A 21,336-nucleotide genomic window follows, 5' to 3' on the forward strand; every position below is an offset into this window, starting at 1 on the left:
TTTCCCTTGTGTATAAATCCAAAGTATTTCTATGTCAACTAACAATTGTATTTCTTCAAACAAAATTTACTAATAGGCTGTGTTGCAAATCAAGCACATGTCATAAATATGTCTCACTTTTCTTCATTCCTACTGTATACACAAGCAGTGCAAGCCATGTGGGACTGTATGTTTTAGCACTGCTTTGGGGGTTGACACTTTGAAAAGAGGTGTTTTCATGATCAGCTAGATTAGATGTTGGTTGGTATGTGCTTTGGATAGTTACCCCCTGCCCCGCCTTCTTTCTTCCATGGGGGTTACAGACCTCCCAAAGAAGGAAGAATGCAACAGAACAGCTAGTTTCATTGCCTTCACATGAAAAATATTATTGATTTGCTGCCAGGGAGTAGAAATAATGAATAGAAACTGGTCTATGGCAGATTTGGGGAGGTATTCTTCATTCCCCCAAAGAATTGTGGGGTATCATCTGTAGTGGTTTTAAAATTCATCTGTGAAAACTAACCAATGAAAAATGGCTTTAGCAGTTGGCTGACTGCAGAGGGGAAAAAAGGAATCCTTTTCAAAACCTAAAAAGAAAAGCACAGTTTTAAGGATTACACATCTGATTTAACATCTAAAAAAACCCCCCAATGATAATACCCCACTTTGTATAGCCAGACAGCGCTCCATTTTAGTAGTCTTTAGTGGTCTTTATAACGATTTATGAATCACTTCATGAATTCCTGGCTGAATCATCTGGGTGACTATAGTATCTACTTATACTTCCCTTCTGTCTCACAAAAGAGACACTTGGACTCAGTTCAATCCAGATTTGTCCCCGAATGAATCACAGCATGTTACTGGGGGAACTGCAAATTGAATTCTGCTTCTGAGACAATCAAGACCAGCTTTCAGAAATGAAGAAACAGCCTTGGGGAAGTGTGGGTAATTGCAACACTGTCCATCTGGGCAGGACCAAAGCAGGCCAAGAGCTGTATGTCCATCTGCGGACTCTGTTCCAAACTAGTCAAAGAGCTGAAGCCATCCCCAGGAAGGGCTTAATGTTTCTTTCTCCTTACAAGAGTGTGGGTCAATATTAACTACAAATAATTTATCACACTGGACGAGACTAAGACTCAAAAATGACTGCCTGAGCCTCCACAGAGCATGACAAAATGAGGGCTGTGAAGTTGGCTGTAGGTGAAATGATCACCAAGGCTTTTTAAAAAAGACACATATATATTATAATGAGTGAGCGGAGTGAGCGCTTGTGGGGAATAGAAAGGGTAGAGTGTTCTGGAGGCACGTTTCTCCACTTGGGTTTAGGGAGTAAGTTGTAAGTCAAGAAAACAAAGTAATCAATGCCCAAGGCAGAGAAGTGTATTTTTCCTTATATACAGTGACAGACGGCCCATGGCATCACACTATTATTCCCCTGTGGAAATGCAAAGGGAGGAAGAGAGGACATCCAGGATATGTTACAAGAATGAATTATGCAGGACACATTTAACCAAGAGCCAGGTTTTTTGGAATATCTTGACTGCAGAATTGGCTGTGACTTGGTTGGTTGTCTATTTCAGAATCTGATGTGATGGGGAGAAAGGAAAGAAAAGTCTGATTCTGCCAAATCCTCTTTACAAAAAAAGTGCCAACCAGAAGAAAATTTATCCAGAGTGGTCTTAGACATTTCATGTCAAAAAATTCTGCGGTGAAAAAAAATTCTGTAATGATATCGTCCCTTGGGCAGCTCTGAGTAGGTCAAAGCAAGGGGATTAACTCATAGTCCTGTGGCAAAGGGAAGACTTTCTCTTGTTCAGCATAGTGTTAGGCATAGAGTTCAGTCTGCTTTGAAATAGAACGCATTAGGTGAAAGAAAAACATTCGGAAGAAAGTGTGATGAGAATGCTAGATGAGAAATGAGAAAAAACAGTGTTATTTTTCTCCAAACGTGAGAAAGAGAGGTATAGGTAGATTAAAAAACAGCTTCTTGCATACCTTTCTCATGGTCACAAACTGAAAACACGAGTCTCTTGAAGACATCAGAAGAACTTTTAGAACTAACTTCCAATGCAGTACTCCTGCCAAGTACAGCCAGGTGCCTTTGAAAGCCACTGCCAAATGAGACCTCAGAAGTCAATATAATCCATAAATTTGAAAAGAAACTAGCTGGGTGGTGGTTTGTTCAGTAATAACATGTGCTGTTTATATGTGCTTTTTTTTTTCTTCATCTGAAGGATGTCAGGTTACTATTGTAATAACCACAAATGAATTTTCTGTACCTTCTCTTAAAGACGAGACTCAACAATTGGCTACAGAAATGAATGAAAAGAAACAGCATATATTTAAAAATTCACAATTAGAGAAGGGCTCTTGGCTCTTATAGATGGAAAGAGCATCAAATCCTCAGATGTTTGCTACCATTTTGTATCTTTAGCACCTCATCCAGTACTATGCAAAGGTAATTAATAAATGTTGGCTGCTGCTGTTGAAGAGACCACTGGTTCCATAGACGTGGCTCCCAACTTAGTGCCAATTCTTGTGTCCAGGTGGATGGTACCTTTGTCGAATTGATGCAAATGGCCAGTTGAATATTATATTTGTCCAGAAACCAGTTTCTGTTTCTGAGGGGAGAACGTCTTCAGGAGAATGATTCCAACCATTACTCTGAGGAAGATGATTAAAAGAGAGAAAAGTTTTTCTCCTTGCGACTAAACAGAAAAGCAACTAAAGATTATTTCTCAGAAAAGGAGGCAAGAAGACTAATCCAAAGAACTTTCTCTCTTGGTTTCTGCTCACTTCAATAGACTCCTCACCACTAATGAACAAACAGTCCTTCCCTTGAAAAAAGATATAGTTTCTTAGGAGCCAATTTCTCCAACTATCCCCACCTGAGAGGGGAAAAGATGAAGGTGATTTCCAGATCACACTGTTAAAACATTAAGCAGAGGCTTTCCTTGGAACAGCCTTTTCTACATCAGAGATGAGGCACTTTGTAATATGTGGACATCTTGACTCGGGCTAGAGTGGCTTGTGGGCTTTCACTTTGGGAATTCTGGCTCCATATGACTTGCTGTTTCAGAGGAAGCATATGAAAAGAACACATTGCCACATTTGAATACTATAATGGCTTAGAGAACTCCATGTTGCTTCACGCTAATGCACTGAAGGAGAGGTTTCAAGAAAAGGAATTCTATTTTACCTCAAGCATTCCTTGTTACTGTCATGACTCACTTTCCTGATTGAAAATCCAAGGGGACTAAAAAAACATCATCTTGGGCTTCTCATGAAGTGGATTTGTTTGGAATGTGGGAACGAAATAAAGAGAGCTGATTTGGCATTCAGAGGTGAAACAACGTCATTGGCACTTAAAAATTATAGTTCCTTTTACAGACCTTCTAATAGATGGTTTGTAATGTGCGTTTATAATTAATCTAAAATGATGATATAGTGCATTTCAAAATTTAAAATCCATGGAGAACAAACTGATGTGAACGAATACTTGAACCACAAGTCAAGCCATTTGTTTGCTGGAGTGACACGTGTATGCCCACATCAGCATCTCATGCTTCCCCATGAAGTGACACAAAGGAGAATGTGGAGATGGAAGCGCATCAATCAGCTGCTCAGGGTTACTGCTGCCTTTCACACTATAAAAATGAGTTTGGACTTTATTCTAAGCATGGTGGGAACACAGATGTGAGCAGAAAATCCTCAATGATTCAATTTACACGTTAAAGGGCAGCTCCTGTTGTGGTGTGGAGCAAAGGCCAGGTGTGCTGGTAGGGTGAAAGTAGAAGGTTGTGGGTAAGCAAGACTGGATGTTGGGAAACCAGTTAGGGGGCTGTTGTACTTGAGAGAGGAGGGGATACTGGTGAGCTGGGTGTGGAGGAGTGGAGCTGATTAGGCTTAAAATGTATTTGAAGGCAGAGCTAATAGGACTTACATGTTAATTCTATATGAAAGTGCTTGGGCAAAGGGAGGAATCAAAGTTGACTCCTAGGCTTTTTAGGTTTTTAATAGTAAGCTGAAGACAGCCATGTAGACCTAGCTCATTATTTTCCTCCATTATCAAGAAATATATTGGACTCTGGTAATTAGGCTCATAAAAGTTTCGCAGACCACACTGCATTAAGGAGCCTGGGCTTTATGTAGAGAACAGGCTTCTGTGTATTTGGCTAAGACAGGTGCCCTGGTGACTCTGGCATACATTTCAAAGGCCTCCATATCCTGTTATCCACCCAGAAATTTAAATGAGAGATAGATCAGGGTGGACTGTGGCAGCTAGTTCAGCAATGCCTTGTTGTTGTTGTTGCTGTTTTATTTTTCTTCCAGAGGAGCCATTCACAGTCATTAGGTAGGTAAGAAGAAAGTAACAAATATCACCAATTTCCCTGTACGTGTAACTATTACGAGTGAGTTAGGGTGGCGTATTTATAAGAAGCTATTAGTAAGGTGAAGATCTCTGTGAGAAGAAAGGTCATTCCAAAGGCCAATAACCCCATTGGTATTTTCCAGAGAGGATGAAGCATGGCTGTGGTCATGGATCAATATTTAAGATGTTTTAAGACTGGTGGGCTCTTCTGCCCTGGAATAAACATCAAGGAGTACCAGGAATTTTCCACAGATTTAAAGAAAACAGAACAGAAAAAGGACCTCAAGCTTTTCCATCTAAGATACAATGCTGTAACTCCATTTTCAAGTCTAGGATATTGGAAGTTTCTGCCTCTTTGTGCTCACAGCATCAACATCAGGAACAACATTTGTTACATTCAGCAATTCTCAAGTAGACGTGTGTGTGTGTGTGTGTGTGTGTGGGGGGGGAAGATTTTGGACCCCACCTCTCTTAATCTTGAACATCTGTGGAAGTCTCCTTTCTAGAAAGAAACTGACCCCTTAATGGGATGTTAAATGTGGATAACTGTTTCCTGAATATAAAGTGCTGAAGCCCAAAGAGAAAGAATGATGCTCTTCACCACACGACATTAGGTGAGCATCCTATCAATAGACTCTAACAGAGGATGATGTAGATGCCAATACTCAGGCTGATAACAATGGATATTTGAGGCTTATATTTATTTTCTGACTATGGCTTTTCTCAATTATTTCAGTGATAAAGATTGACAAGCTTTGTTTGTTTGTTTTGCCAGTGTTTGTTGCCTTATAAGTCAGCTATCTATGCACGTGGGAAAGGGTCTGTAATACACATCAAGGAGCCTCTGAGAGCAGTGCTCACTGGGTAAATTGCAACTAAATTATGACACACAGCAACGTGGACACTTCTTAATAATACTCAAGTCTTCTCTTTTATAATAAGAACAGTGAGGCCAAGTTATTGATATTAGAGCTCTAACTTTCAGATGTTCGGCACTTTGTCTCTAACATGGAGGTAATTTTTTTTGACACTGACTCTTCAAAATCTTCTTAAATAGGTCATGACTATATAAACTACAAGCTTGGAATTGCAAGGGACAAAACTGTCTTTACAAATTGTGTTAAAAAGGAAAATAACACAAAACCCATTGTGTTGCCTTATCAGTCTAGGGTATGGAAAGGACAGCCTTCGTCTGCTTGAGGACCAGACAAATCATTTGTACACTCTTCATCATTTCTTCTTCTGTTGGGCACAGAATATGTTCTGAACTCTTGCTGGGTGGATAACAGGATATGGAGGCCTTTGAAATGTATGCCAGAGTCACCAGGGTACCTGTCTTAGCCAAATACACAAAAGCCTGTTCTCTAGATAAAGCCCAAGCTCTTTAACGCAGCTCATGAGCCTCCTCCTACATTTATTTATGAAGCTCCGTCCTTGCTTGCACTCTCTCCTCTTAGCTTTTGTATATATGACGTTGCCTTGCCGGGTTCCACAGACCTTCAGATTTCAGGGAGATATTTTTTCTTCTATTCCTCCCTCCCCAATTTTGGGTTAGGTACTCCTTCTGTATGCCTCCACAGCCTCCTGTAGTGCCCCTTCATAGCATCCAAAATTATGATCACCTATTGACCAGGTTAGCTCTTGCTGGACTAGGTGCTTTGAGAGGGCCAGGCTCCTGTCAGCCTCATTGACCACTATGTCCTCAGTGTCCAGTATATTGCCTGGTGCCCAAATACCAGCTGACTGAATGATTCAATAAATGAATGAACCTCAGTGTTAGGACTGATTTTGATAAACTTTAATATTTTGTATGATGCTTATGATTTTAGCCATTATTGCACACATACTAGAAGATTAAAAAGAGAGAGAAAAGATTATGTGGAGAGAGAGAGAGAATGTATATGTGTGTCTGTCTATGGAAAAGCTGAGTGGGTGAAGATATCAGTGTCCCTGTTTACTAAGAAAGTCCTAGGGTGGGAAGGACAGCAAAGCAGCAGGCCTAGTTTTGAGCTGTTCAGATACTACAGATGCAAATATGTGGGAATAGTTAGTATTGAGCATCTAGTATTAAAGACCACAGGAAAGCAAAGGGAACCCCAGCAATGGGTGATGGCAAGAGACTCCTAGCAGTGTGTGTGTGTGTGTGTGTGTGTGTGTGTGTGTGTGTGTGTGTGTGTGGTGTGTGTGTGTGAACATATGTATTAGAGCAACTACGTATCGTACAGAAGAAGTATGCAGGTTATATAAGATGCTGGAGCTTTGAGGTCACCATCCTTCAGACCAATAAATCAAGGGGAGTAATCCTTTCTAGGAATCTCCCACCTGGGCAGTGGGAGTTGGCAATGACCCCCTGTTTCCTAGGCATTCCCCTCACTGGTCTTTTTCCCTTGTCAAACCTGCCTTAGCATCACAGGAACCCTGGAGGTTACAAGGAAATTTTAGGCTCCTGTCCTCAAAGAACTAATAATCCAGTTAGCAAGTGGACATCTGGGAAATGGAAAATAAATGAGACAGATTTAACTGGGGAGCTGCAAGAGGCAAGGAGGCTTTCTGGGCTGAAAACTAAGCCAAGCCCCAGGCTGATAACATTTAGTCAAGAATAAGATAATGAGGGAATATCCTTATTGTCTCTCTAGGTAGAGAAAGAATCTGAATTAAGATGCAGAAAACAACCAAGCTAAGTCAGTGAGCAGGTTGGTTTGGCTAGAGCTAAAGACCTTTACATAATTGCAAAGACATGACATAGAAAACAATTGCTATTTTTAACCCCTTGGCATCCAGGAAAGCTACAATATGTTCCCAATGGTGAATAAGAAAATGCTATCTGTGAAGACCAGCCCTGGTTACCCAAAGGCGTAGAAAGACTGCACATATATCAAAGTCCCTAGAATTCTAGCAGTATCACATCTGATATGAATGGAAAACAGTAAGGCTTCCCAATACTTCATACAGATTCAAGAAACTGACATTTCTTATTTAGTTAAGGTGTTTAGATTACTTTCTCCAAAAAAATTGTCCCTAACATTCTCTCCTGTTGATTCCTGTACTAGAATGCATTCTCCACAGGGAGAGCACATCCTTTCCTTGTTTTCAGTCTTCTCTGGCTCAGAGGTGGGGCTCGTAGGAAGCCCTTTACATGTCATTCCACTCTGGTAAATCCACAAGTCCCCTAAATTCTGTCACTTATACTACAGAGCACACCATATTTGTGGCATTCTTTAGAAGGGGAGAGGCAGCCAACATGCTCTTGAACAAGATGAGTGACACAAAGCCAGCTGACTTATTCTTGGGATTGCAAGATTTCTCCATCTCAAAAAGGGACTTCCATCAATGTTTGTTTTCTCTGGTCTAAAAGACATACTTTGAAACACAATAAATTAACATTTCCGAAGACGCTGAGTTCCTGCTGTCATAAAGTACCACTGGCTCATTCAATATGACAGAGTAAAACACCACTTCCCATAATAATTTTAAATCAACATTAGGTGATGTGGTGTGGTTCGGCTTAAATCACTGCAACGATGTGTCATTCAGATAATATTTCAAAATAAAAATGGAACCTCGTCACATTGAGAGAACTTGCGTTTACTTTATTTTACGGTAGTAAGGATCAAAGAAACAGATGTTAACTGGATAGATGTAGTGGACCTTTCCTGACTTATGACAGTGACTCAGCCCATTTTATTAACAAGTTAAAGCTAAATAAATGATGAATCAATGCCCGCAAAGCAGGAAAAAAATGCCAGTTTCCCACTAAAAATCGCAAAGTGGATAAACTTATTTCCGTTACGAAAACTGCTGGGGTTTTTACTGGGGAATTTCCCAGGCAAACAGAGGCAAAGATATATAAACCCAAAGCGGAAGGTAAGCACATTTCCTCTTAGTGTTTTTATGCTGGACATTAGTGCAAACACAGTGAATAATTCAGGGCTGTTTCTCCAGTCATCCTCATCTCCAAACCTGATTGGAAGAGATAAACCTCCACGCCCTTGCTCCTGCCAGTTGGGCTGGCATAGGAACGGGGCTCACATCCTGTGGGGAGAGCAGAGCAAAAAGGCAAAGCCACAAAAGTGAAAATATCCACTTCATTCACCCAGCCATGCAAAGTACACCACCTTCCTCTGCCTCTCCATTTTCCCTTCCATGATTATATTATCAGCCACTGCAATCATCTGACAACATCCTCTGGCTTACAAACCTGAATCTCTCAGCCATGCCAAGGTTGCCTGTCCTCATGCCATGTAACAAGCTAGGTGCTTTACCTGCTTTGGTTCATCTAACCCTAATTCCCCACGAGTGTAAACTAAGGCTCAAAAGAGCTAAGGAACACCCCATCACCTATGTGTTACTCCTGCCCAAAACGAACAAGTTTATTAAGGAGGAAAAAATATCAGACAAGTCCAAACTGTGGAACATTCTGCAAAATAAATCTCCTCAGTTCTTTAGAAACTGTCAATGTCATGAAAAAAGCAATAATAATAATAATGAAGAAGAAGATGACTTTTTTAAAAGCTGGGAAACTTCATTAGAGTAAAAAAGACTAAAAAGAAATCAGAACTGTGATCCTTAGATCCTGGATCATAAAAAGAAAAGAAAAAAACCTCTAGCTATATAGAACTTTATTCACACAATTGGGGAAATCTGAATATTGATTGCATATTAGACAATATACATTATCAATGTTAAATTTCCTGAGTGTGATGATTACATTGTGATTAGGTAGGCAAAATGTCCCTCTTAGATATTTCCTAAAGTAATTCGGGTTAAAGCTCATTGATATTCTCTCGGATTGGTTCAGAAACAACAGGGAAGCACGAAAACAGACAAATAAAGGATCTCTCAAGTCAGAAAGAGAAAGAGACAGAAAGAGAGAGAGAAGGTGGCAAAATGTTAACAATGGGTGAACATGGGTGCAGGGTATATGTTCACTGTGTCATTCTTGAAATTTTTTAATATGTTACCAATATTCAAAAGACGAAATCGAAAAAAAATTATAAAATAAAACAAAATGAAATGTTAGAAACAAAACCAGAAACAACCCAAGCAGCGGGAGCATCCACGGAACACATTCAAACAATTAGCAACTGTGAGAGCTGGGATTTAATCAGGTGTTTGGGTTGTTGTTGTTTTTGACTCCAATAATGGTTAAAATCTTTTTCTACATTGATTCTTTTAAAGGCTGTGTACAAAAAAGACACACAGATTACTTTTTTCTTATATTCTTGTAAAGAGTCTTTATAACTACCAATAAGATGAGACAAAGAGGAGGAGGTCCCTATGGATGGTTTCTTAACTTCACTACCTTGTAGGGTATGATGCTTGGCCAGGCAGAATGAAATGGGATGATGAAAAGCCCATGGATAATATCATTTAAAACTCAACTGGGAACTAAATAAAATCCTAAAATGAATAAGCTCATCTGAACTTATAGAAATACATCCAACAACTGGCAAGTCTGTGAACTTAATAGATGATTATCATTTGCACTGCTTTGCTGACAGATCCTGTGAGAGAAGGCTAATAATTTGTTTACACATAACCATGTACATAGAACTGTTAGGATTAAGTCTAACATATTCTGATCCATGTTTCAATTGCCTACCAGACACATCCACCTGGATGTTTTACAGCCACCTGAAAGTCCAAACCCTAAAGTCCATTTATTATCATTCCTTCTTTCCCACCCTCACCTCTACTCAAAACCCTCTTTTCCTTTGTTAACGGCACCATTTTCCATCTTGATGTCTCGGGGTGTAACTCAGGAATGAATTTTGGTCCCTCCTCTTTACCCCACACATATATTTATAATTAGTGATTCTGCCTCCTAACTAATAGCCCTTGAATAGATTCTCCATCCTTACTGCTTCGCCTTAGCTCAGGTCCTCATATTGTTCATAAGGAGTTCTAGAATAACCTCCTTCTTATTTTCCCTATCTTTCATCCCTGCTCCAAACCTCAATTACTTTACCATCTTGTCACCTGAGTTCCTTCTCTAAAATGACAATCTGATGTGTTTCTCTCCTAATAAAGGGTCTATAATGGTTCTTCACTTCCAGTAGGATCGGGGTAAAATCTTCAGTGTGGTTGTTCCCCATGAGCCAACCCATTCTCACCTGACTTCATCCGCCATGTCTACCTGATGATGCCACCTGAGTTACTGGCACCTTGTTCCCTCCATGTGTCCTTCCCCCTCTCATGTCTTACGTATGTTCCTCTGGCTACCTTGGATGCTCTTCCCCATTTATCCATCTGGAAGAGCCTTAATCTTCCTGTAATGTCTAGATCACTCTTGTCTTTCTTTTCTCCCCCTCCCCAAGGCAGAGACAGAGCTTCTGGGGCACCTTTGTTACATCATTTATCCAACCAGCATTACTATATGTTGTTTGCATGTCTGTCTTCACTGCCAAATCCTATAATGGCAGGACCAGGTTTTAAGCATCTTTTCATCTTCAGCAAAATGTACGACACATAGCAAGTATTCAACAGATGCTTATTAAATGAACAGATGTATTAATAAAGGGTAGGCATAAAATTTAAAAATATGGCTTAGTGGACTTAAAAACACATTAAAAAACTCCTAGACCAGGCCAACACCAACAAAACCACAGACTGCTGGTGAAATCAAAGATTCAAAACTTTTACTCCTGTTGCCTATTCAACCCATTATTTTGTCTACCAAATGCCTACTTTTCCAGGATTGCATAGGGGTGCCCACAAGAACTTTTTCCCGTGGATGTCTAGGTCAATTCAAGCCAGATGATGAGTGGAGAGGAGAATGAAAGAAGTAGCATGCTGTCCACACCACTGGAGGGCTGGGCAGTCCAAAGACAGGGACCGAAGTGTCAAGACTGAAAACTTTTCTCCCAGAAACTCTTATGAGGGTAGTATCAACATAAAGTACTCAGTGAACAGCCCCTTTCTGGTAGTGCGTATAAAATCCTGTGCCCTTTTATGCTATATTCTTAAGATAACACCACTGATCTATGTGCTGAAGGTACCATCTTACATCTGGAAAGCATGCCAACCTGTAGGGACATTACCTTAAAATTGAGTCCCTGAAACAAACTGAGGAATGACAGGAACATTCTGATGCATTTCCCCAGCATCAGACACTTCAGTGGGCTATTGCCAGTATCTTTATTTTTTTTCCCATGGAAAATAAAACAGATAACGAGATATTCGGTTCACGTGTTTTGTGCATGTACTTTTAAAATGTCACCTTTGGGTAATTCAACCCACCAGTGGATTATTAATAAACTTCAGCAACTGTCAAAGCTCTTCTTGGTGGAGGGAGGTTTGGCGGTGCCACCTATTAGAAGAGAGAGACGGATGGCCTTACCTCTCAGCTCCCACGTCCGCAGCTGTGGGTGCAGGTAACTGGGAGGAGGGGTTGCGGGAGCTCCCCTGTACATTATGTCCCGGAGAAGGGTGACTGACAGGATGTGGGGTTGGCATGGCCCCAGCAGCTGTTCCGCTTCGGCCTGAATGATTGCTGGAGAAAACTGAAGCTGAAATCAAGGGAGAACAAGCATCAGACTGCGCCCCTAATGAAGCACGCACTCTTTAAATACTGAAGGCTGACAGCAAGCACATTTTAGGGGCTTGTTTGTTTTTCTCTTTGGTGGTTTTAAGGGAACAGTTCTCCCCTTATTGGATATACACAGCTTTTGGGTTTATGGTGGAACAGGTTCCCCGGATAATGTGCCTTTACTGCTGTCTGAGGAGTCCATGTTCAGCTCGCTCCAGGCTGACATTCACGGTTCGTCTCATAAGAGCTGTCTTGCCCGGCAAGTTCCCTGTCTGGACACTGTATAATTAGCCAATCTTGTAATGTCTGCACCTGGACGAAGGTCTCTGTGTTAGCACTTTTCAGTCACAGGGGAGGACAGTCAGGCAACAGAATATGCGGTCTGCTGGCCCAGAAGGACACGACACAGGCCTCTTCCTCTCCTCGGTGCTGCAGTGAGGCGCTGTGGGTCATGCCCAGTCTCCGTGTCACTGCTAAATCCATGTAATGAGAACAGAGCTTCCCCTGATCCTAGTGCCAATGCAGCATCCTACATTCTTTTAACTTCAGAGTCTGACCGACCCTGGGCATTTCCCAATGGTGTGATGGATAAATGTACTTAGCCTTCAGCAAACATGACTCCTCTCCCAACACCACAAAATATGGAAAAGGGGCCCCAAAAACTGCTCCGGGATCTTCTCCTGCTGTTGTCTATTATGACACAGAGAGTGAGTTACAGCCTCGTTGTTGGGGGCAGCCTAGCCTTTGAGAACTGTACGTGACCTCAAACTTAAATATGTGCCCATTTAGACCGGCTAATTGGTACCATGTCACAGAAGAAACTGGGGCTTGTCACTTTCGGAGTCTATCACTATCAGAGAAGCTCTCTCAGTGCCTGGATCTACTCAGCAGACGTCTCATTATGCTGCAATCATACCAGCATCATTATGCTGACTCTCTTTAACTTCCTTCTCTATACAAAGCTATGCCAAGCTTTATACCCATCTTTGCTCTTTTTGAACTTACTCTACTGATATCAAAGAATAAATGGATTTTTAAAAAGTTTTAAAAACCAGGTTCAGGATTAAGAAAAAGAAGCCACATAATCAAAGAGATTTGAAGGTTTAAAAGTTCAGCGAGCTGTATTTTTAGACCAGCACCACTTTTCTCCAACCTCTCCAGGATAGAGTTAATACCCCCAAATGACCCAGCCCCTGAAAGCTTAATCCAATGGAACAAGAGTTCAAGTACTTAAAGGAACGTGTGAAGAAGCAGAATTATCATCTTCGTGCTCAAAAAGCTACTGATAGGAGTGTGATCTCATTTGAAGGTTTTGTTTTTGGTAAGTCAGCATTGTGTCAGGTTAACTCTTGTCCTTAGACGCCTGCATCCTCTACAGTCTTCCAAGTCCTGAAGAGGTGGTGAGACTAGAAAATGCTTACCAGCTCAAAAGGGCAATGCAGAGCTTCTGCTGTGTGTCAGCCTCCAGAAAAGTTGCACATTTGCAAACTCGCTAGAGTCACCTTACGGATCACTACCTCATTTATGCTCAGCTTGCTCAAGCAACCACATTCTGCTTGTATTCCAAATAATAATTTTACCCACGGGAGAAGGCTGTTTGGATTGACTGCGGCAATAGTTTCAATACGGTGTTTGTCAGCATGAAGCTTGGTGTTTTATATACTATTCCAAAAACTAATGGAATAATAAGAAGGTCACAGAGACACTGGAAACGCAGCTAACTTTTTTCTGCCTTAATGTAGAAACGTGAGCTCTCCTATTTATTTTGTTGTAGTTGCTGAATGCACCCATCACTTATTATCCGCTGGAGGTATTTTTGTATATATGTGTGTGTGTGTTTCACAGAGAAGTGCTGCCTTGCTGTTTACAACCCATGAGCAACAGAGAAACTTGGTGTACACACTCCATGCTCTGCTCTATGCTTCAACAGAAAATGTGCTGCTTCCCAAAGGCCTACATTAGCTATATGAGCCATGTTTTTGCATTAGTTGCAAAGAAATAGGCTGGGAAATTTGGTGTTGTGTGCAGCCCTGCCACACACTGAAAGTTAGGCCTGGTTAAGGTCCTCTCCTTCAGCCTGCTTAATAGCCAGGACTAACCATCCATCATCATGCATCCATCCATCTATCCTCCAACCATTTATTTTTAAATTCAATATTTATTTGGTGCCTACTACATGCTAGCCACTCTACAATATGTGCGCCCCTGTCCTTGCGGAGGCTGCAGTTGAATGAGGGGAACAGACCTCTATACATCCTTATACCAAAATACTGAGACTTACTAGTATAGAATTCCAAATGGTGTTCAAGACTTTAACACGCTGTCTTATTTGTGCCCCCCAAATCCCAAAATGTGCCCTAACTCTGGCCAAATCAGACAACTGACCACACCTCAAATATGCCATGGCAATTTATGCCACTATGCTGTTGCCTGTAATGTCCTCTACCTTTCTGTACTTATTTTAATATTTTTGCTGTGTGTGCAGAGTTACTTGCGTTCTTCTCATTCCTCTCTCAGCAGCCAATTGTTCCACAAATACTTACGGAGTACCTACCATCTGGCAGACACTGAGCCAGGTTCTGGGATAGACTGGTGAACCAGACGCCCCTGGTGCCTACTGTCTCCAACACGTCATTCATGTTTGTTGAGTAAACAAAGACGAACACAATCTAAATGCCACTGGAGTCCGTCTTGGGCCCCGTGAGTAGGACAAGGACAGAAAGGAACATTTATCCACCAACTCCTGTTCCCCACTGGTAAAGGGTGTTACTTCTCTCACACTTCCAAGTAGGTACATGCACCACAGTAGCTAAAGGTTCTCAGAGATGCCCAAGACCAGGGCATCAGAGAAGCCTGGGGACAGAAAGCCAGTGCACTGGAGGGGAGGTGCTGCCAAGTTATGCCTGGTTGCCATAGCAATGGCTGCTGGTAGGAACATGTGGTGAAGGGGATGTGAGGTGGGACATAAGAGGTGTGCGGTTTAGGGCCGAAGGCTCAGAAACATGCCCTCCAGCTGTGCTGAGGTCACGTGTTGACTGACCAACAGTCAAACACACATCTACAGCCCTTCCTTCCACTGCTACAGCCAGTGAATGACACTGGAACAGGCAGAGACCCTTTGACTGTAGACCCCACAAGAGGAAGAAAGGGAGGCTTTAGGGTTCAATTTAAAGTATATTAAAAAAGTGTATGAAACAGTTTCTTATGTAGGGTGTAAGAAATTACCTGTCAGCAAAATGAAGCCTGGGACTTGCCTCTATATTCTAACAAATGGGATGAGAAATGTACGACAAATTCTCTTCTGGTTAGATAACCTAGAAGAAGCTTCTGATTCAGTGTCTACACAGAGCACTTTGCATGCAGAGTCCAGGGCAATGTTTGTGGATGTTGCCTGGGACCAATACAATGACCAGAGATTCAGAGGAAGTAACAATAGAGCATGGCTTTCCAACATTCATCCAACTCCCATCTCACATATCCTTCATATAAAATGGACAAAACTCTGGAGTCAGGTATCAGTGGCTTCAGTAGGATTGCCTTTGACCTCTACCAAAGATCCACATTTCTTAGAAATTGCCACTATGGCACAGGAAATGCCTCTTACTTACACTGACTTCTAGGAATTTCCAGCTATCAAAGTCATACATCCAGGATTCTATCTTACTATAGTCTAAGAAAATTTATTCATTCAAACACAATTTTCCAGCCCTTACTCTGTACCAGGCAGGCGCTAGTCTCTTAATGTTTGAAGTCAAATACCTGAGACCTTCACACAGACCTGCCCACCACAACAAATACTTACAGACAGATGCTCAGGCTTTGCCAAGTGACTTTTTTTAACCTCAGGAAGAAAATCTCCATGTCAGAGTGCAAGTGTAAGGTCATCCACAAAAGGAAAAATTTCCTTCCAAAATGATTTTCCAAACTCCACTAATGGGGCATACAATGAGGCCTATCAATCAAAGCATAAGGAAGAGAACTGAACCCTCCAGCATCTAGGGCAATATTAACAAAACTGTTGTGATCAAATCAACCAGCACACACAGGCTACCTACGGGGCGACCTTCATTGTCTAGTGTCACCTCAGGGGTCAGTGTTGATTTCAAGGCTGGAAGAGGGCTTTTAGGTGAGCCTCTAGACTGCACTGATGACTGGCAGCTGGAACAACTGATTAGGCACGGCGGAGCAACATATTGGAAATTCTTATTGCTTTTGTGATTAAGAGATGGTGGACTCCCCAAGGAAATAAAAGCTTGGTCTTGAGATGAATTTGTGAGCCCTACTTCCAGCAGAGGACCAGGAGCTGGCCTCCCTGCTGCTTTAGTCTTTCTTTCTCTCTGGGGCTTAGCTCACTACAGTCCCTCATCCCATCTCCTTATAGAGGTAGGTGGAGGTGACTCAGTTGGGCTTTTTAATTTTGACAGACCTGCATTTGTTGATCTGTGTGGTCCCCAGATGCCATCTCACCAGCTACTGGGACCAGGGTATTCTAGGCTCGAGCTTTTAACTGGCTCAGGCTAGTTTGGGTTAACAGGCAGCAAGCACTCTCTCTATCCAAATGAAAACAATTAATCTATATGTCTAATGGGTATGGACAGGGCACCCTTGGGGACACTTCAGCTGTCATGTATTCACTGTGTGACTAGAGAAAGGCAAGGAGTTTTCAGGCAAGGAAACTTCCTGAAATGAAGCCTACTTGTCTCAGGCCCATCCCCAGAGACAGGGAAGGCTACCACAGGCGTTGTTTCATGACTATGTTTTCATCTTTTTAGAGGGCAGGGAAGAAGACCTTCCTTGTCAGGCTGAGGTATATTAAAAACAGTCAACTTGAGGGCATATTTCTGTTCAAAACTGTATGGGCAGCTAGAATCCTGCTTCTCCAGCTTTAATTTGCAAACAATTTTACCAGGGTAAAATATTGATTCTGATTCACTAGGTCTTGGAGGCAGCAAGTGCTGAGATTCTGAACTTCTATCAAATTCCCAAAGTCCCAGGCAATGCTGAGGTTGCTGGTCTGGGGACTGCACTTTGAGCGGTAGGTGTTGGACCATATCTCTGCTGTATTTCATCTTCTTGCCTGCCCCATGCCCCAGATTCAATAGATGACATTTATTTAGTACTTTGCAAACCTTTCTCCAGTTTACTATTGAGGAACTTGAGGCCTAATCAGGTTCTTGATTAGGTTACCTGGCGTATGTAGGTCATGTGGCTGGTAAGTAGTGGACCTGGAATTCCAACTTGGGAAACCTGATTTCAGATCACATGCCTCTAACCATCACACTATATTGCCTCTCAAATGCAAGATGGATGCAAAAACAAGGGCATAAGAGTGTTGATACTGTATCAGAACCTTGCATACTCCACTTGTAAAGGCTGCTTGGAGTCACTAGGCACTCCTCCCCCACCACACACAAAGCACACGGGTAGTTTTAACCATCAAAATGCTGGTTAGGATCCAAAAAGTAGATTCCCATTTTTGCTTCTATCCACCCTAAAAGTACTAAAGTGACCTCAACGTGGCTGAAATTTTCCAGCTCCGAAAACTAACTCAAGGAAGAAATTAACTGAATTATTTGGTTTGGAAAACAAACAGCTGGTAGGAGATGGGCTTTTTCGGAAATAAAGATTTCAGATGCTTGTCAGGAGCATGTCGATCCACTGGTGGGAAAGAAGGAAGGCAGGGAGGGGTTCTTCATGAGCAGTCAGATATATGCACCTGTTACCACAAGCGAGCACAATGTTGATGTCATGGGCTGAATGGCCACTGCCTCTGTCAATAATGCACGAAGAAAAGTGCTGGGCAGATCTGTTGCCACCTAGCAGTTACAGTAAATATGCTTTCAGAGTCATTTATGATTACTTGAAAAGTCATGGTGTTGCACTTCATAGAGGGCCTGCTCTCATAGGACAAGGGGAACCAGTCTTATCCATAGATTGTGAATTCACTTATAATCAGTGCCAGAGTTGGGACACAGAGGAATGACATTTAATGCTTGGTGGCTGGTACATGGGAAGAGGTATGGGCTCACTACTCATCTCTTGGGCATTATTCCCAGGGTCTGGGTACAGAGGGATAAACTAATCAATGAAATCAGGCTAGGTCGGCTTTCACAGAGATATTAAAAAAGAATTAGAGGCCCCATTCAAATAGTGAGCTCAATCTTGACTCTGTCTTTCCTCCTCAAGGCTCCCTCCAGGAGAAATTTGAACCTAGGAAGGATTCAGGAAATGACTGAACTGCAATGAAAATTTTAGCTACTTTGGCCTACCAGAAATTGGGCACTCAGGAGCGATAGTGTCAGGGTGGTTATTAAAGGAACAAAGAGTATGCACTGGGAGTCAGATGGACCTGGGCTTGAATCTGAGCTTTACCAATTACTAGCAATGTGTCTTGGGCAAGTCACTTAACCTAAGCTCAGTTTCTTCATCTTAAATAAGGATAATACCTCACAGGATGGCGAGGAGGATTATACAATATATAGGAAACACTTAGCATAGTGTTAAGTGTATCTGGACCATGGTTAAGTGCTCGACAAACCATTGTTCCTATTCCTTGCCTATTTATATTGTTGTAATTATTCCTATAATTAACAGGATGGAGAAGACAAAGGCATGTTGCTCCAAAATGGTAAATTTCCAATAAAGAATGGCTTCTTACCTAAAGATGCATATAAATATAAACTGAGAACTAGAGTCATTTTAAAATGCAAAAGAGCATATATATCATACTCTCTAATAATAAGCATTTTTTGTTCAACTTTTCTAATGCAAGTTGGTATAAAGTGCTCAGGGCCTGTGAAAGAACCCTCATAGGGTTAAAATGCTGTACTTTATTTTACATGAGTAATACACACCTTTGAGTTACAACCCATAATGCGTTTCAGTTTAAAAGATAAGTCATTTTCATGCCTGACTGCACTTCGTTAAGGAGCAAAAATGGGCTGTTACTAAAATGTCAACACAATTGTCCCCCTTGAAGCTTAGTTTACCTTGAAGTATTTTTACATTTTCAGCACTTCTTTGTGTTTGTTTCTCCAACAGCATAAAGATCCAGCCGTGGTTAATTTTCAGAATTCAAAAAAGACTTCCCCTCAGTCATTCTGAAGAAAATGACCAACACGGGGGAGGGGGGTGACTGGAGTTTTGGTCCTCAATACCTTCTGCAGTTCTTTGTATTTCACCATGAAACCATTCAGTTGCACTGTTGTTCAGTGGAAAATGCTCTCATGACCTAAATCCACAAACCAGAGAGTTTTCTAGCAAGGAAAAGGTCCTGGTACGGTCACTTGGAAGGCCGCATTTGAGGTTAATTGGAGAATGGGAGAGAGATGGCAGCTAATCCTTGCCTGCTCACTATGAACAGAAGGGGCTAGTTCCTCTTTTTCTTTCCTCCTAATGTCTGGGCACTCCCCCCGTCTTCTCTTTCTCCTTCAGGAAGGGTATCATTCCGTATTCCATCTGTATTAGGAAAAAGAAGCTTCTTAAGGGTTTGCCCTGTCAGCTCTCTAATCTTTCCCTTCTCCTTGAGGCATGAATAATTTTAACATTGCCAATCCCTAAAAATCTATTCTTTCTGCCTGTCTCTTTTTTCTCCCACTTTGCAGGGTAGAGTATCATTATCCAGCAGGCCTGATAAGAGGATAATGAAACAATCCCTCCTCAACCAGATCGGGCGGCTGTCAGAGTAAAGTGACACCACCTGTACATCCTTGACATGCTACCCCAAGCTAATTGATGGCAAACAATGGTAACTGTCACCTGTGCACTAAGACAAAGAAAACATACTCATGTCACCTGATGGAAGAGCTACCTGGCAACCGATAAACAAATGTGTTAGGGAGATGTCCTATTAAGGTAAGAGAGGGTACACCTCTGAAGAACGTGCCTATTAACTCTGAGCTTAAGAGTGCTGCTGTTCACTGGGGAACAGAAATAAACACGGTAAAATGAAAATTTATTGATGTCTGGACAGTTACATGAATATTCAGGTTCTCTTACAAATAGATATTCCCACATGAGCTCCAAACATCTATGTAGGCTGCTCAATTACATTTCCACATCATGCAGCTGGATTTATAGCCAGGAAAGAAGTTATTAGTGTTTGGAAGAGGATACATGCTTACATGCCTTTCTGGAATACATGGCAATACAACTAGAAGATAATGGCTGACGTCATGCATGTAAATGCCAAAGGTTACCATCAAACATTCTGAAATACCAGGTGTAATTAACTTCATGTTAGGAAAAGCTTCTAAAACATCTGCATTTCAGAACAAAGACAGTTAGTTACAAGTAGAATGGCATCACCTGGCAGCTGTCTCAAATTATCTGGGACCAGCATTTCACGCAGCCCTCTTGGGTCTTTCCAGACAATGCATGACATATCTAACCTCAAATCTCATACCTTAGCTTTCTTTCCTTCACTTCCCAACCTACACACTTATTCACTCGCAGAGAGTTAGTTATACAGAATGTCATTAAAATAATTTGAACCAGCAAACAACTCAGACTACTCTGAAAAAAATCCAGTATTGCCTCTGTGTGTTTGGTTATCCCATTCTGAGCAGAGTAGGAGAGCAGAAAGAAAGAAGAAAGACGGAGCAGAAATGGACAACCATTCCTGGAAGTTCTTACAGGAATGTTCCTCATCTCTTTTTTTGGAAATAAAGTTCGACTCAGTCAAAAAAACAGAAATTTTAGTAAAGAAAACATACTGGGTGCTCCAACTCCTCATTATTCAACCCTTAGCTATCTCCTACCTGTATCATGTTAACCACAAAAGATGTTTCCTCCCTTTCAGATGCTGCTGAGACAACTCCACCCACTCTAATTTCATGTGACTTCTGAAAACATTTCACAGAGAAGGCTTTCTGGAAACAGATTTTTAGCACCAATAGCCAATCCAATTTTTAATGCAATATTCTTTCAGCCAACTCAAGAGCTGATTTACCAACTCTGAACTCTCCCAGGACACCTCTCCCTTTCCTAGCTCTGTACGATGGAGTTATTGGGGAACTGTGCTATAGTGGGGAACCGAAGTCTGCAATTACCACTAACCCTGGGAAAACCTCCATAGATGAAGAATTTGGTTTGCTTGTGACTCCAGAGAAACCCTTCCCTCTTTTTTCACACTTTGCCCATGAAGTGGATACTCTTCCCATTTTTGCCTTCCGATACTCAGTATTTCTTCCTAGTTTACTTTCAAGATAGACTCTGCTAAGTCATTTACATGTTATCCTGAATTTATGCCCACATACAACCTTTCTCAAGGAGTTTAAAGGCTTTTCTCTACCTGTGGAATGGACAGTTCAGTCTTCAGTTATATGAACTTCAAGCATCTTTGTTGCTGGTAGAAAGTTATTTTTGAGGAAGTAAGCATCTTTCCTGTTGGAAAGTGACCACATGGGTTCCTAAAGTTCAATATTTCAACTTTTTTTTTTTTTTTTTTTTTTTTTCG

General features: G+C 41.5%; 1 protein-coding gene across 1 annotated transcript in view; it reads right to left on the reverse strand.

Moving 5' to 3' along the window:
• The window catches only part of GLIS3 (GLIS family zinc finger 3), a 142,994-nt gene that overhangs the window by 34,684 nt on the left and 86,974 nt on the right, over positions 1 to 21,336 (reverse strand). The window contains exon 5 of the mRNA XM_007464200.1: positions 11,691 to 11,859. Coding sequence (XP_007464262.1) covers positions 11,691 to 11,859 — 169 coding nt within the window. The remainder of the gene's footprint in view (positions 1 to 11,690; positions 11,860 to 21,336) is intronic.

Source organism: Lipotes vexillifer, unplaced genomic scaffold, assembly GCF_000442215.2.
Source record: "Lipotes vexillifer unplaced genomic scaffold, Lipotes_vexillifer_v1.1 scaffold1544, whole genome shotgun sequence".
Taxonomy (NCBI): Eukaryota; Metazoa; Chordata; class Mammalia; order Artiodactyla; family Lipotidae; genus Lipotes; species Lipotes vexillifer.